Below are 17,119 nucleotides of genomic sequence, written 5' to 3' on the forward strand. Positions count from 1 at the left end.
TACCTACACTGATCATAATTCCAGACACCATGAAGCCCTTGAGTTTCAAAACTGATAGCATGCCTGCATCCGTGTTGCTTCTGAGGTGGAGCAGGCACAGGCAAGCATGGTTGGAAAACCAGCACCCTGTGGCCATCCTCCATGCAGGAGGGCTGGAACAGCCTGCATCTCATTGCCATATTAAGGCCTGTCTGTAAATCTGAGGAACCTGAGCATATTGTGTTTTGGTTTTTCCAATTTGTTAATCAGCAACTTTCTGGCATGGACTATATTCCTGGAATACTTAAAAAGGGAATCCTGAAGACTGTGATCTTTAAGAAATTAAATAGAAGCAAGGAAATTAATAAATGTCCTGTTTAATTCAAGTTATTTCAAAAACACAGTGATTATATTACTTTTCCTTGTCTGAGTCAATAGAATAATGGCTATGTAAGTAACAGTCAAGTGTCTGTCAAGGAGAAACTGTGCCTGACCTGGGTACTGGACAGAAAAAAAATACCAGTTCAATATCAGGTATTAGGGGAGAAAACATCATGTACTTTGACTTTTCTACCTGATGTTACGTAAAAGCTCCAAGAACTCAGTCTAAACAAAAGCACTGCAAGACACAGGAAAATTGTACTCAAAGGTTAATCAATTGTTCCTTGAAAAGTAAAAAGAAGTATTAGATACCAAAATGTAAGTACGGGCCAGTATCATGCAGCATTTTCATTAATTATTTATAACAATTAGAGAGTGCATTTATTAAATTTGCAGATGCCATCTGGCTGAAAAATGCTGCCGCCTTATTGGAGGACAAGTTTAACATAGCAACCAAAATTAGAGAAATGCCTTTAGAGGGGAAAAAACTGTCAGACACCAAGTTCTGACACCTAGGTAGGAATAAACACAAGATGGGAAAAAGCAGGTTGAGTAACAGTTCTAAAACCAAATCTGTTGCAGAGCAGACAAAGAAAGGTGGAAGGGAGAAAGGAGAAATTATGATTGCAATCTAAATATGTTAACAATATCAAGCCATGATAACAAAAAGTTGTGATGTGTAACTATGAACAGAGCTTGCAAATGGGATGGGGAAAAACACCCATAGTCTTACTGCTGCTCTTCTTAGTTTTTGGCTACAAGACTGTAGCCTGACTGCCATGTTTTGGTATTCTACACAGACCCAGTCCACTTAGTGAGAGATCAACATGGAGAAAGCTTCAGGGGAAGTCACTACAGCCTTCCAGAAGCTTAAGGTGGTGTATAAAAAGGAGGGAGAGGGACCTTTTATACAGGCAGACAGTGACAAGGCAAGGGGAAATGGTTTTACACTGAAAGAGGTTAGGTTTAGATTAAATGTTAGCATGAAATGCTTTACTCAGATGGTGGTGAAAGACTTGAACAAGCTGTCTAGAGAAGCTGCTGATGCCTCATCTCTGGAAGTGTTCAAAGTCTGCTTGGATGAGGCCCTCAGCAACCTGGTCTAGTGAATTGCATCCCTGTCCTTGACAGAGGGGTTGGACCTAGATGATTTTGAAGTCCCTTCCAGCCAAACCATTCTATTATTAGGAAAGACACAGAGAAACTGCAAGCAAGTTACAAGCAAGAGAAGACTGAAGGAGCTGGTGTTGTCTAATACACTGAAGAAAAGGCTAAGGGGAGATTCAGATAACATACTCTGCATACATAAAGGTTAGCTGCCACAAGTAAGAAAATAAACAGTTGTCCCTGTAAGTGGTGGTTATGGAAAATGTGAAACAAAAGTAATTTATTTTGCAGCACCCTTTTTACTCAATTTCCTTCACAAATCTGAAGTGACTGGAAGATAACATTTTTATGTAAAGTAATGAATTTAAAGAATAATGCTTCTAAATAAAAGAAAAGCTTTATTATCTTCATGTGTAACAGTTTCATAAGGAATATTTCAAGATATATTTAAGTCAGTAAGAAAAATGTTTTAATAAAACAAATCAGCTTACAAACACATACAGTATTATAGATTAAAATTAAAATCACTATCCACCATCGCAACAGTAAACTGCAATTTATGATGACATGAAGTTTAGCACCTGAATGAAAAAAAACCCCAAATAATTAGTAACAATAAAATCATTTAGCTTTGATTAATAAAGTCCTTTGATTTTCTTATTATTTCAAGAAAAAGAGGAACACATATTTCCAGATTTTCTTTCATGCCAAATGTTTTCATTTTCCACTTGGCTGAAGTAAGTTAGTGTAAATGCTGGACATACATTTTGAAAATTATCATGTATTGTGATCTACCAACATGGTCATTCTACTTGTGTTAAACGCTAGCACCATCTACTGGTCCAGTAGGTCCTTTCAAACTTTAGAAAAAGCTGTGGAAAGTGATCCAGCCAAAATGATGCAAAACGATACTGACAGTAACATGTAGTTTTTCAGTCCCTGTACAGGCAAAAGAAGAGAAAAAGGAAAATATCATCTTGTCATTATTGATACCACTTGAGAAAAAAGGTAGAACAAGGTTCTAAGTTTAATTTAGGCAGAGATTATATGAAAAGAATTAAAGGCTTAGAGAGTTACAATGATTTGGGTAATGAACATTATGATGTTCTACTGTGGTGCAACACTAATCTGCAGTGGGAGACAGAGAACTTTTAGTTCTAGATCCAAGTTAGGTACCAATGGATGCTGGATAGATTGGCAAAAAGAACCTGGTATTACACTACCAGCATTCAGTGCTTCAGATTCCACTAGAAAACTAACTTCTGCCCTATATGTTAAAATCCAGTAAATTAGCTTGTTGTAGAGAACCATTGCTGTATCAATTTAGGATCTTTACATTACACTGTAATTACAAAGGTCATTACAATAATAATATTTGTAGTAATAATAATAATTACCATGTAATAATAATAAGAAAATGTAATAATAATTGTAACCTGTTGCATTTTTACATCCTTTGTTAAACTGACCCTACAAATGTAATCTACTTGCTGATGTGTTATTGGGACAACTGCTCATTCCCCTGCTCCACTGAAAGAACTGGCTCAAATGAAAACTGTCTTCAGGCAATGCCTGGCATCCTGCCTCCTGGCTGTGCTACAGTCTTCATTTACATCCACTGCTCCTCATACAGTTATGGAACTAAAATCATTCCTGTAAAAATTGTTCACAGTTCTTCAGGTTTCTTGGAAAACTTAATATGGCATGATACCACTTTCAGTTTCATAATGTAATATTTGCAAGGAGGAGGAATGTGAGATATAGCTGTATACCAAGTCATGCTGTTTCGACAGATAGAGGCAAACAAGAGATATTAGGTGAGAGACTTAATTACATTACCTTGATTTCCTTGAATACAAGGACTCCCCACATTGCAGCAACAAGGCCAGGACCCTAAAGAGTATGATTAATTTGTACATTACAGCCATTTCATTAAAATTTACTCTGTATCATTACTGCTTTCAGGGTGGTTGAATTTTGTCAGGATAACACAAGTAAGTCTTTCCATTCTGTATAAATAAAGCACTCATGACAAAAGCATAAATATCACTGAAATATTTACTAAGTAAGATGCAATAAAATCTTCAGGAAGGGCTAAAGAGTCAAGAAACTGTTGTTTTGTTTTGGCTTTTTTTTTTTTTCAGTAGGCACAATTTCTTTCTAAATAACACTGCAGAGTCTGCTCCAGCTGTTACATGTTCTTTCAGTAGACTCCAAATAACATGCCTTGCTTCAGTCCAAATTAGAGTCCACAATGTTTTCTAACATTTCCTTTATTAGCATGTCTAACTACTGGACAAAGTTTGATTTTATCACTCCGCATTATATCAAGAGACTGAAATATAGATAGATTTCCTGTATAGCTGGCATCTGGACAAAGCACAAAGCCAGCCAGGGAGACAGGTCAGGGAAACTCCTGATTTTCCGTGATGTTGTTGTAGAGGTTTCCTGGCTAACAGCAAACAGTGATACACAACAGCAACTTCCAGGCACTCTTGGTAATAGAGTTTTTCCCCTGAGGGAGAAATTATCTGAATTTTCATCTCTGATGAGAAAACATCTGAACATGAAGCAAAAACTGGCTCTGTTTATGCTTTGCATTAGAGCTGTTCTGAGAAACACTTGACAGATGTTTGGCCAGTGACCTTCCTCTCTTCATCCTCAATGCAGCTGATGGGACACAGATATAAGCAGCAAACAGTGTCTCATGCTGAATAAATGTGTGGGTGCTGTTTCCTAGTGACTTTGCCAACTATTATTTGAGGAGTTATTTCACTTTATAGATAATATGAAGTGCACTGCGAGAGGAATGCACTTGAAAAAATGGAACAAAGTGTTAAAGGGATGTTATGAATACCTCTCTAAAAATTTTCTCCAGAGTGAAATAAAGCAGCAGTTCTGAGCCTGTGGTCCAGATAGGCAGTTTCTCATCAGTGCTTCCCTGTATTTTTCATTTTGTGATTTTACATCCTTGCCCTTTAGGCATACTGATAACTAAATTACTAAAGCTGCTTTCCATTAATCCTTCAATTTCTAATTAGAATGATCCCAAGGTTTTTTTTTTTAATTGCATATTGCAGAGTATATTTTGACTTACTGCATCTTGAGGCAAAGCTTAATCCCTATTAAAGTTGTTTCATTAGTTTGCTTCCAAAATACAGCTGTTAAGCAAAACTTTTGTCTTAATATTTATTAACTCTCATTTGTCACCTTAGTGTTACGAACTAGTGCAGTGTCAAGAGAGTAAATGCAAAGTTTACTTTTATGTAGTAATTGGAATTTATACTTTGAAGGTACATCATAAACAGGAATAAAACAGAGACAGAACAGGCCAACCTATTTTCCACACATTTCCATAAGAACATTATTTTCAGTAGTACATAATCTGTTCAGTTTGTTCAAGAATGGTAAAAAGAAAAAATGACTGGCTTAAGCAAGCAGAAAAACCACTCAGGGATAAAATTCACAAATTCAAAAACATCTAGACCAAAATGTACTTACTGGGATGAAAGCATAAAAATTCTCATAATCTAATTGCTTCAATTAAAGAGTTAATCTTGATATAATTCTGCTTACAAAGATTTGGCTTTTACATAACCTGAAGACTCACACTCAATTCATCTGTGGCTTTTTTTTTTATGTTTGACATGGACCAAGATGTTGCTTGTCACAATCATTCATGTTCCTAAAAATCCAAAGACCAGTGCAGACAAGGAGAGGAGGCACCGTATAATTTTGACTAACAATGCTCCAGACCCATCATAATTTCAACTGGATTCCAAAGACAGAAGGGTAAAAAACCCATTCATTTTAATTCTAGTTAGAGATTTTATTTTTTATATACTTACTGCAGTAATTATTGGAAAGCTGACGACAGCACTGAGATAGTGATTGGCCAGGAACCAGCAGCAATTGGCTATTGCCCAAAGCACACCAGAAACAAACCCTAGAAAAATAAATCCCAATCAAAAACATGCATAGCAAGGTACAGGCAGCAGTTTGTGGAAGTTTTATACTTATAGCATCATACAGCAATTGTATATAAGTATTTCAGTACGTTAACTACTTTAACAAGCTGGCTCTGGCAAACTAAACCAAAGCTCGAAGGATAAAAATCAGCTACTCTACTGATCTAGCAAATTAATTTAAGTTTATTATTTTCTGGGCAATGCGCTCTTCACTCTGGCAATCAGTTTTTGAAACTGCAATGTCACTTTACTCTTTTTTCAGATTAGAACAAAAGTTACCACTGTCTCCTAACCTTAATTAATTAACCTAATAGTGCTCTTTCAAAAGAGACAAAAAGTGTAATGAAGATACACAATTCCAACACACAACTTGAACTAATCACTGCAAAATAATTCAAAAAAGTAGCTGAAATTAAATGCTGATTTAAAAAACAGTCATACCAGGCAATATAGCTTGGGGATAAACATAAGGTTTGTTCTTCCTGACTGCACAATAGATCAAAAAGTAGATGGTACTTGTAAGAAATATTCCACTGAAGTGTGCAAAAACATAATCTAAATCTGAAAGAGAAATTACAAAATGTTAATAACAACACCAGTTATTATCTTAAACAAAATTATATTCACAGATAACATTCATACAGACAAAAATGCATAAAGGTGCTACTCCTAGCAATTCAAATTCAAATCTTATTGTGCTGAACACAGCTGCCAGTCTGTGGATGCATACAATCAATGACACCTATTAAACACGAACTAAATGCTGTGTTGACTTATTACAGGCTTCTCAATATTTCTATGAGCTGTTATTTTCAGAACTCTATTACATATTCCTGAATTAACTTAATATAACCTTGAGAAAATCCTCAGGTGAGGCTACAAAACTAGGGGGGGGATTTTACATAATTGTAGATGGTCAAGAGAACTTGTAATTATGTTCCTGTATTCTTGTTTTGTTCTGTACATTAAAGGGCAAGACAACTGCACAGACTATGTAAGCTATATATAGCTCAGTTTTGTCCTTTTTTAATCTTGAAAGATGTATCATAATTTTGATCACTATAATTATGAACAATAACAAAGCCTTTATGGATTTTGTACGTGCTAAGAGAGTATTTCCAACATGGTAAAGCAGAAGCATGTAGCAAGGTGATCCTTGTCTCCTTGGAGCTATAAATTCTCAACAGGAAAGGCAGCTATGGTAATGACAACATCTGTTTTGCCTAGCTGGGGAATACATACATTGCAGTGTTCAAGAAAAATTGCATATTACAATGGTGACATTATGTGCTCTCAGCAGCACTTCGCTCTTCAGGTGCTTCCGGCATTACCTGATAGAGTATAACCTAAACCTCAAGGAAAATGTTTCTGGGGGAATGTTGTTTGAAAATGGCAATAAGGCTTATGTTAAATGGTTTCAATTTAAAAAAAAACAATGTTTTAATTACTAATGTTGTTACATATCTGCTCTCCTCATCTGTTATGATGAATCTTCTCTTCCTTTATTGCTGTTTGCAATTGGCAAGCTCATGTCCTCATTCTCCACTCATACAAACTCTGTATTTTGAGAATGCTAGTATTTAATGCCTTCAGAAACATACCTGTGAGTTAATTATGGTAGTCTTTGGGCTGTTTCTCAGTGTTTTTTATGGTGTAATTCACCTCTGAGAAAAAGGGAGTGCGAGGGCTATGATTATGACAACATCTAAAGTAGTGCAGAACTGATAAATAGTAATGGTATTTTTTCAGGCATATCAAGAACTTCACCCTATGCCTTCAAAAAAGCAGGAGAACACAATGATGAAATGAAGTAGAAGAGATCTATTAGCCTTTACCAAACTGACTTGCTCCTGTGTATACAGTTTCATTTCTTCTTCCATGGTCCTTGATGTAAAGTACTGGTACAAAACTGGAACCATAGAGTATTCCAGCCACTACAGCCAGGCTACAGCCTCTTTAAAAGAACAAAAATAGGAGAAAATAGCCCTGCATCAGTTAAGGAAATAGACAACACATGCAAGCCCAATACTGTAGGTAAAAACTGTGCATCATATAAAAATTGCTAGCCATAAAAACAATACATTTTAGCACATTTTTATTTTCTAGTTGAGAAGTGATTCATGTAGTTTCCCTATACTTTGTAGCCAAACAACACAGACAATTCCAGCTGCAAAAGCCAGCAATCTAGATTAACGACATGGGAAATTAAATAACTAGGATTTCCTAAAAGCAGAGCTAGGGGATAACAAAGAAAAATTCAGTTTAAAATGCTCCCACCCTCACCTTTGCTGTTGCCATCTATATATTCTTTGTAACTTCCCAGGTTCATTGACTTCTCAGTCTGCTTCTCCATCTCCAGATTGCTGTACTCTTGGCAGTCTCCATTCCCCACACTGGTTTCTTGTTAGCTTGCTTCCACTTTGAAGCACTTTTACTGTCTCCTTACCATACTGCCATGCCTTCTCCAGCTGTATTCACTTGGAAACCACACCTGGAAGTATGCCATTAGCACAGGCTTCTATGCTAGAGTGCTAATCAAGTAGGTGCTAAAACCCAACTCTGTAATTACTGAGTTGATATTGTTATTTCCTTTGCCAAATGATATTTTTCACAGTAGTACCTAATACTTGATTGGTAAGGTTAGACACACTCAACAGTGCCAATGGAATAATCTAAATAGCTGTGCAACTATTCATATACAGATTTGCACACTACGCTTGTATGTAAAAACCTGTTATTTATTGTGTGACTTTGCTAGGAAACCACAAATTCTGCTCTTACACTGTGTTTAACTACTTTCTCTGGCTACTTTCTATGTCAGCAAAAACTGTTAGCAACTTACATGAGTCTCCTTTTTGCTGGAGAAAGTTTGTTCACCCATGAGTCGTCAGTGGCCTCTTCAGAAACATTTATAGACTGCAAGAAACCAAGAAACCAATTTCCATGCAAATTTAGTTTAGTTTGATTTCTTGAAATGTGCAATTTTTAAAAAGTGTCTTCTGTGATTCAGTCTGGTAGACTGGAACCTCTAGAGAGCACTGAGCACAGCTACAAAACTCTCAGGGCTCTCTGTTCAGGTAGCCACTGAGCACTGACCTCCAGCAGGAAGGTACAATGGCAGGAGGAGCCTGTGATTCTCCAGCTCTCCTTGTGTACTTTGGGGCTCCCTAAGGAGTCACAGCCAATCTGGTACCCCTCACTGGCCTCCAGCCTGTGCCACAGCTGATGATGACAGTCAGCAACTCTTGACAGTCTCCTGGCTCTACAACATGGCAAAAACCTGGCATTTCACCTAAGCACCCTTACAGCTTTACAGCTAATGTTTAATTGAAATTGCTTCTTCTTTTCATATAAGAAAGTAATACACTTTTCTATATAATCTCCATCATAATGAAGAAGGACTCTCTAAGCCATCTAAAGCTGACAAAGAAGAAAGAACACTTGGGAATACCTTTTCTGTTGCTAATATCCAAAATGATATCCCAGAACCAGAGATAAAGATACAATCAGTACATATTTATATTGTTTCATGTAGTCTACCATAAATCCTAGCAAACCTGACTAACAAACATGTTTTTTGTTTTAAAATGGATATGTATTTTCACTGCTGTAAAATAACAACTGTAAAGTACTTACACTTTCTCTCAGTAAAGGTGTACTTTCTAATGAAGTTGAAGAACTCTGGACTTCAGTTTTTATAAAAAGAAATATGACAGCACTCAGAAGAGAAAAATACACCAATAAATACCATGTCAGTTATAAGGACATAACATTTAGTGTTCAGGGACAAAAGTTTTATTTGGAGGCATATTCCTTTGTTTTCATTATTACCCTAGAGTCATTGCAGTATATTTAAAAATGCAATTGCTTTAAAGTCATAAGTTACTATGATTATATATACATAAAACATATAAATGTAATAATTTTAAGTTATTAATTTATCTTAGCTAAAAGATAACCTAAGTGAAAGTAAGTAAATAAATCAGTTTTTGTTCACTTTTTAACAGTGCGTAGTTACAACCACATTAACAATAGATGCATTAGCTAACAGCGCCCTTTTGTACCAAACCACATGTAAATGGAACACATGCTTGAAAATTCTATATGGAACAGCTTAAACCTGCAATGAATTGCCTCTGTATTAATGAAAAAATGTTAGTTTTTAGTCTTCCATCATATGTGAGGGATGGGATACTGCTGCTACAGGGCATTGTGAGCATACAGCAGGAAAAGGGATGTTGTTCAGTGCTGCTTGGTGCATTAAATGAATAAAATGGAGAAAAAAGGGTGATGTTACTACTCTTAACCCTGCCTCCAGGAGACCAGGTAAATACATGCAATCAGAACTGGAAGGATCTGTTGTTCACTTTTACGAAAAACATTTTAATGATCTAGGAATTTCTTCTCCTAGCTGTAAACAGAATATTTCCATTTGAAGAAGGACTCATTTCTCATTGATGGAATAAGCACAGTTATACAAGGATGTCAGTTTCCTCCAGAGGAAACATACAGATTTCACACAGGAAACTAAAATAAAAAGCCTGCTTCTGTGCTCCACAGAGCAACATGCACAGGCTTTGTGCAGTTTGCCAGGGAAACATGTTTGCTCACAATCCCTCTCCCTGTTGGTCACTCCTCCATGATATCTCAGAAACGGGAAGCAGGTGGTGAGCTGTGTGAATCCATCAGGCAGGAATAGCAGTACTGCTACTATTTTCTCAGTACCTCCCAAAATCATGTGCCACATGTAACAGGAATGGATACAAAGCTGCAGACTCTTAGAAAAGAAGAAAAGTGGAAGCCAAAATCATGAATCTAAGGCAGAAGCTCCGTCCTACCAGTCAGAAATGGCTTATCTTCTTGTTCTTAACACCATCCTTTTCTGAAAGGCATTCTGGTAATCTTCTGCCAGCATGGTTACAGTAAGCCCTTAGGATTTAGGGTCATCTTCCCAGCCACCCAGCTGGAAAGCAAGAACACTGCTACTCAACAAAGATCCTCTTTCCTCTGTGTTTGGACCAAAACGTATGCATTCATACAAAGAGCAAACATGCAAAAAGAAAGAATAAAGTCCTTCCAAAGATCCTGAAGGAAGACACTGTGTGGGATTTGGAAGTGTGGCTTAAGACTTACATGATGCAGAGCTATTACAGACAGGAAAATATGCAAAGTCTCTGGCCTTTTATGGACCCCAAAGTACCAGGGAAGGGGTTCTGTGGCATATTATTCTATTTGTACCCCTGACTGAGTGACGTGAGATCAGAAATCCAAGGTTTTCTCAACAAGATTCTTTTAGTCAGTCTGTCCTCTGACAGGATTTGGGGAAGTCAACTATTAGCATAACCTAGCTAGGGAGGCAATCCAGGCATCTCTGCTTTGCCTTGAACACGCCTACCAACATAAAAATATATTTTTGTGTTTATGGATAACCATTTCACCCCTGTACTGGATAACATGTCTGTTTCTACATGAACACCGACCAACTAGGTATGGATAGCTCACGAATTTGGAAGTATACTGATTTGCCAAAGATTATTCAATATATTGGTTGTCTTGTTAAATCATCCTGGTGATTGGTTATTAAATATGTATTTTACATAACAGATATTCATTATAAGAATCAATTTCTACCTTATAAGTGAAAGTCCAGCTCCAATATAATTTAAGATTGGTCTTGATACCTCTTCTGGGTCAATACCAAACCAACCAAACCTGTAACATTTAACCAGTTTCACTTAGATACACTAACTTTATACAAATAGTTAAATTATAACATAGTCTTTGAAGTCTTGACTAATTTAAATAATTCTGCTTAAGTATATATTTTCGGTATATATTTTCAGTGCTTCAGTTGGCTTGCAAAAAACGATGTCTACTTTATAAAAAACAACCTTTAATTTAACATGCATTTTTAAAACATATATATTTAAAACCTGAAGTTATTTTAACAGATCATATTGCAGAAGAAAAAAATACGTACTAGTTTTACATTAAAAAATTAATTATTCATTGACTCAATAAAATCACTGGACATTTTTCTTTCTATTACAACAGAGGAAATACAAAATTTAAAACAGTTAACTTGAATACTTTCCACCAAGAAGGAAAAAGTTTTAATACATAGGATAGTGGTAGACTGGAGCTGATGATCTTTAAGATCTTTTCCAACCTGAATGACTCTATGATTCTACAGGTGAGTCTTCACTTATTAATGAAGACTTGGCAACATTAATTATGTTATGAATTAATTAATGACTTAAGATTTAAAACATACTTACCTTGAACTTGCCCAGCCTGTCAGCAAATTAAAAGAAGCCCATATCAAAAGACCAAGAGCTAAGCCAATAGTTTTAACAATAGGGACAACTGTAACATTGCCTGAAATACAAAAAAACAAAACTGAAATCAGTTTAAAAATAGAATGTGATTTTGTATATATTTGGTTTTGGTTCTGTGCCTGGTTGGAAGGCAAAAAAATTTAGGAAGCTACAAGGTAGTAAGAAACAATATTTTAAAAAAATAAATACACTAAACATAGACTTTTCCTCCATATAGTTTTAAATGTTATTTTTGGTGTGAATTTGCCTCTTATAAAATAAGCATAATAAAACAGTATTTACTATAAGGCTACAGTTCCGTTAACAGTGAGGCTTTAAAGAATGAATAAGTATTAAATAACTACTATCTTATAGATGGAAAAGTTTCAAGAATTGGAATCTCTTTATTCTCACCTGTAGCCCACACAAAACCTCCAACCATAGCCAGGGGCCAAAACCTGGGGCAATTCTGGATCAAATTGACCACCAAAGAAACTATCCATATGGAGGCACAGAGAATCCACTGGAAGAACATGCCTGTGGAAAAATCACATGCACACAATATGGAATTTGTAGAATACTCCATGTGTCAATCTCTAAACAGTTTATGTTTTTCTTTGATACTCTAGTAGAGAAAAAAATCAAAAAGGTGGCCACTGCCTTTGTGAATGTCAGGAAACCTTGTTACAATTTATTCAAGGGATGTATTTTTAGGTGCATTTTATTGCTATATCCAGCCTGCAATGCAGGTACTGTATTGCAGTAACATAATGGCCAATTTGCTCATTTACAGATCTGATAATTTGCTATGCTTTATATAAACATGAAAATTTAACATAAACCTAGTTAAGTGGTAAAAATATTAGTTAAGTGGTTAACAATATTCCAAATAGGAAATAGGAATGACTGTTTCCTCTTACCAAGTCAGTAAATAAAATTACTCAAATTTCTGGTTTTATGTTAGGTGTAAAAAGGAAAGGCAATGCTCCAAAGTCCAACAACTTTTACCTTATTTATAAATAACACTTTATGTATTTGAGAATCCCCACAAGGGTAGAACAAAGAATATTTCACTTTCCATTGTGAAATTCTCATGAAATGTACATCATCTCTGTAAAAGTGCACAACTTATAAAAAGGCTCTTCTAAAGATATGCCACACTCTAAAGCAGTATTATTGCTTTATACCCCAACAACAGCAGACAAAATTAAACATACTCTCTGGTTTAAGGCTGTGATGATGGTGTCTAGTAATTTGCTGGGAAAATATTATTCCTTTTAGCAAAAATAGCAAACCAAAGAAAATAATATAATTAAGTTTACCATCACCAGTATCAAATTTCTTGACAGGCACAAAGTTTGTCCCAAACAGAAGGACAGCTACTGTGGAAGACGTAAAGCCAATAGCTAGATCTGTTCCATTGCTGATGTTAGCAGCACTGTAAGCTTTCCCGATATTCATCTTTGTTCTGTTGGTGTTCCTTTTTGTGGAGTTTTGCTGCAGGTCCAGACAGAATCTGGAATCAAAGAGTGTAATTAAGTATGTGGACTATTAATTAATACCAACTTAGTTCAGAAATCTGAAACTTAAAGGACCCTACTTATCAATCTCTCAAAGCTGATATGAACTGCAAAGAGGTTAATGTAGGAAAGATTCATGCAGAACCCCATTAAAACCTGCCATAAAACATGAATGAAATGAATGAAAAACATGAATGAAAAACATGAAAAGTGACTTAAGAAAAGTTAAACAAAAAAACCCCCCAATATTGTATTTCCATCAGAAGACACAAAAAGTGAATGTAGAGGTGCACTCAAAGGTTATGTGGACTTGAATCTGTGAGGGCTATGAGAAGCACTGATGCTTTAGTGAGATGCTATCAGAATATTCCTTATTCACATAGTCAAAGGGTGGGGGGGGGGTCACAATGGGGTGCATCAAAAATGGGGTTAGACAAAATATCAACTGGCAGAAGCAATTACAAGCAGACCCATTGTCAAGAAGTCAGGAACAGGTGCAGAGATTCTATAGGTGCCACAGTGAGATCAGATCAGTATGGAATCATAAGCTAACTACAGGGATTGCTCTAGCTGATACTAAATAGAAATAAAGGTTCATTTTTCTATGGGGAGCAAAGGGAGAAGCTGCCTCTAAAACTTCTTTGTTCATTCCACGTAAGTATTGTAAGAAAGACAAAGATGATTTTAATCCCAGAATACTTGTGACTTTTTTTAAAGTGAGTCATCATTACACTCAACAGATGAGCCACACATGCACTTTTGATACGGAATATCACTTTGACAGAAAAGGTGTCCCTGAGGACAACCATAACAATGTGAACTTCGTCTACGTAACTTTCCAAAACTTGGGGCGCTTTGTTCCAAATTTGGCTAATTTTCACACCCAACTTTCAACTCCATTTCAAATCCTTCAAGAGAAAGCTTAATCAGACAAGGCCTGGAGCAACCTGCTCTAACTTTGATGACAGCACTGCTTTAAGCAGGGAATTGAACCAATGACCTACAGAGATCCCTTCCAAGCTAAGTAATTCTTATATTTTATGTTCAAACGTTAAGAGCAAATAATAAATTGTCACACAACATTAAGCTGTATTTTTTCTACATACTTTCCACATCAGAGAGCTTCTGAGAGTTCACTAAAAGCCTCTTCTCTTCAATCCTATGTTATTGCCAGATGGACTTGCATATGTGCCTCCAAAGACTTAAGAGGTAATAAATGCCAAAACCAGAACAAATGCCAAATGCTGAAGCTGCTATGCTCTTAAAGCATAGTGGTTGTATCTGAAACTCAAGCAAAGGCAACTAGAATTGATACTGTTATTGAAGGCTTTTTTTTTCCACTAAGCTGCCTTTCCTAAAAGGCACTTCAGGATTCCCAGCAGCAGAAAAATACAATTTTTCTGCCGGATGTTGGAATTTTGTTGGCGCACATTGCTCTTTTCCCACTAAGTTCACCGGTTCACCCCACTGGAGTGCTGTGCTCTGCATTTCCACAATTCCCTCAGGCATATGACACCCACAACAAACCATGATGCTCACTTGCAACAGCAAGTAAGCAATGCGCGCAACAGCAAGTAAGCAAAGTGTGCAAGAGCAACACATCGCTGCGATCTCTGCAGAGAGGGACAAATCAAGAGGCCCTGTTTTGCAGAACCTTCACCGCAATGATGAACCAAATTGTTGCTAAGATTCCAAAGAACCTCTTTGCTAATTAAGTGGGTACCTAAAAACGTTTCGCGTCGTACTGACTGTTTACTTGCACATTTCTCCTATTACCCATTTACCATTAAGGGTGGGTATTTTCACCCTTAACTTAGGACACTCCTATGGGTTCCGAACTGGCTCAGATCAACGTGCCCAAGCGACACCGTAACCCTTGCTCTAGCAATGTATCTTTGCTTCCCTGGGATGAACTCTTTTAAAAGACGTTCTTCGGGCACTGTTTTGTCTAAGTGCTATCACGGAACAAGGAAAACGCTCCACCCCGGCCGCTGTAGCTTCACTGACGCCACCGCGCGGGGACTGCGGCGGGGCAGGCCCGGGCTGCGGGCGGGACCCGGCCCAGCCCTCGGCCCGGGCCGGCGCGGGCAGCCCGGCCGCTCGGCACCGCACCGCACCCCGAGGGGATACCAGAGACCCCGCTCCAGCCGGACGCCTTCCTTCCCCCAGCACCCTGTGCCCGGCTCAGCGCCGCGGCGGGTTTTAGGGCGCTCCGCTCCGGGGCGGAAGGCGGCCGGGACGGGCCCATACCGACAGATCCCCGGTCCCGTCCCTCCGTGCAGCCTCGGCTCCGCCGCCCGCCCGCCCGCACCCACTCCCGCCAGGACACGCCGACCCCCACCGCCGCTCACCGCGGCCGCCCGCCCGCGCCGGCGCCGCCCCGCGCCTCGGCCCGCCTCCATCCGCCTGCTTCCATCCGCTCCTGCCCACTGGCCTCTTCTTCCCCGTCCGGGAGCGGGGCGGAGGCGAGCCGCTGGTGGTTTTTCGCTGCCGTTTTCTCGCCGCCATGGTGGTTTCCCGTCTGGCGGGGAAGAGTCGCTAAGAGAAAACTTTAATTAATGCACTCATGTCGTGATAAAAGCGCCTTTGGTCCTCCCGGCCGTAGGCGCGCGAATGAGACAGTTCCCTCCTATGTGGAAGCGCAGCTGTGGGCTCCAGAGGCCAGTGGTGCTGTGACCGTAACTGAAGAGTCACAGAATCGACCAGGTTGGAAAAGACTTCTGGAGATCATCGAGTCCAGCCTGTGACCCAAGACCACAATGCTAGCTGGGCCGTGGAGTGCACTCAGTGCCACATCCCTTCTTAAGCACCTCCAGGAACAGTGACTCCACCACGTCCTTGTTGTTCATTCCAGTGTTCAATCACTTGCTCTCTGTGTCACCTCCAGTCTTCAACACCTCCAGGGACGGTGACTCCACCACCTCCCTAGGTGCAAATCCGTATAGCAATGTTTTCTGTGAAGAAATTCTTCCTAATGTCCAGCCTGAACCTCCCCAAGCTGACCTTGAGGCTGTGCTCTCTCATCCTGTTGCTGGTTGCCTGGGAGAAGAGGCCAACCCCCACCAGGCTACAGCATCCATTGTAGAGAGCAGTAAGGTGTCTCCCGAACCTCCTCCAGGCTAAACACCTCCAGCTCCCTCAGCTGGTCCTCACAGGACCTGTGTTCCAGAAAAGGCACCTGAATTTTGGCAGCACTTGCCCAAGAACACAGACGTGGTTCCAGGATGGGGCTGCTCGCAGAGGGGCAGGATGGCCTCCTTGCAGCTCCTCTCGCTCCTGAGGTCTCCCTGGCTGCTGGAGGCTGTCACGGGGCTGGGGGCTGCAGGCTCCTGCAGAGGGGGCAGGTATCACGGGGAAGGCAGGGACATTTTGAGGCTGTGCAACAGCTGCTGACCCTGTGGTGTGCAGCAAGGCAAGGAAACCACCAAGCCTGGTCAGGGCATCCAGGTTTTTATTTTTCTTAAGAGCAAAATTTACCAGCTGTTGGTCTGGAAGCCCCTTTGTTGTTTGGCAACCAAAATCAAGTAGGAAAAAAATCTTTTATGTGATGTCAAGAGGTCTTTGCAGATTTCCCTGTAAGGATTTGATCCAGACCAGTTAAAGCACAGACTATTAGTCAGCATGTTTAGTCACGAAGCAAACATTTCTCTCTGCACTCTTGAAGTACAGTTTCCAGATGGCAGCCCAAATTGATCTCCTTGCAAACACAGCACGAGCCTTCTAAAGTAATGCTTCATATTTTGCAAATCAAATCTGCATTATCCATAATAAGGGCTTACTTTGTTTCTCTGGAGAATAAGTTGTCAGTCGTATGGATTCAGTAAAGCTAGGAATGCACCATTTATCA

The 17,119-nt window shown here is 38.9% G+C and overlaps 1 protein-coding gene across 1 annotated transcript; it reads right to left on the minus strand.

Annotated features, from left to right (window-relative positions):
* Window positions 1-1,842: 1,842 nt before the first annotated feature.
* On the minus strand, window positions 1,843-16,518 carry TMEM144 (transmembrane protein 144). Its single transcript, XM_038134752.1, has 12 exons — window positions 15,624-16,518; window positions 13,075-13,268; window positions 12,167-12,289; window positions 11,714-11,813; window positions 11,067-11,147; window positions 9,072-9,153; window positions 8,278-8,351; window positions 7,271-7,389; window positions 5,877-5,996; window positions 5,316-5,413; window positions 3,307-3,360; window positions 1,843-2,406 (listed from the first exon to the last, which is right to left on the minus strand). The coding sequence occupies exons 1-12, from the start codon at window positions 15,686-15,688 to the stop codon at window positions 2,323-2,325; spliced, it is 1,194 nt and encodes a 397-aa protein (XP_037990680.1). The 5' UTR covers window positions 15,689-16,518; the 3' UTR covers window positions 1,843-2,322.
* Window positions 16,519-17,119: the final 601 nt, after the last annotated feature.

Source organism: Motacilla alba, chromosome 4 (genome assembly GCF_015832195.1).
Source record: "Motacilla alba alba isolate MOTALB_02 chromosome 4, Motacilla_alba_V1.0_pri, whole genome shotgun sequence".
In the NCBI taxonomy this organism is placed as follows: domain Eukaryota; kingdom Metazoa; phylum Chordata; class Aves; order Passeriformes; family Motacillidae; genus Motacilla; species Motacilla alba.

What these genes read in the sequence shown, in the direction of transcription:
- TMEM144 (XM_038134752.1), bottom strand. Translation starts at nt 15,688, where the DNA reads ATGGAAGCAGGCGGATGGAGGCGGGCCGAGGCGCGGGGCGGCGCCGGC. An exon ending in ACAGGCTGGGCAAGTTCAAG is followed by an intron (nt 11,148 to 11,713) that starts GTAAGTATGTTT and finishes TAAATGTTACAG; the next exon opens with GTTTGGTTGGTTTGGTATTG. An exon ending in CACCTTTACTGAGAGAAAGT is followed by an intron (nt 8,352 to 9,071) that starts GTAAGTACTTTA and finishes GGTTTCTTGCAG; the next exon opens with TCTATAAATGTTTCTGAAGA.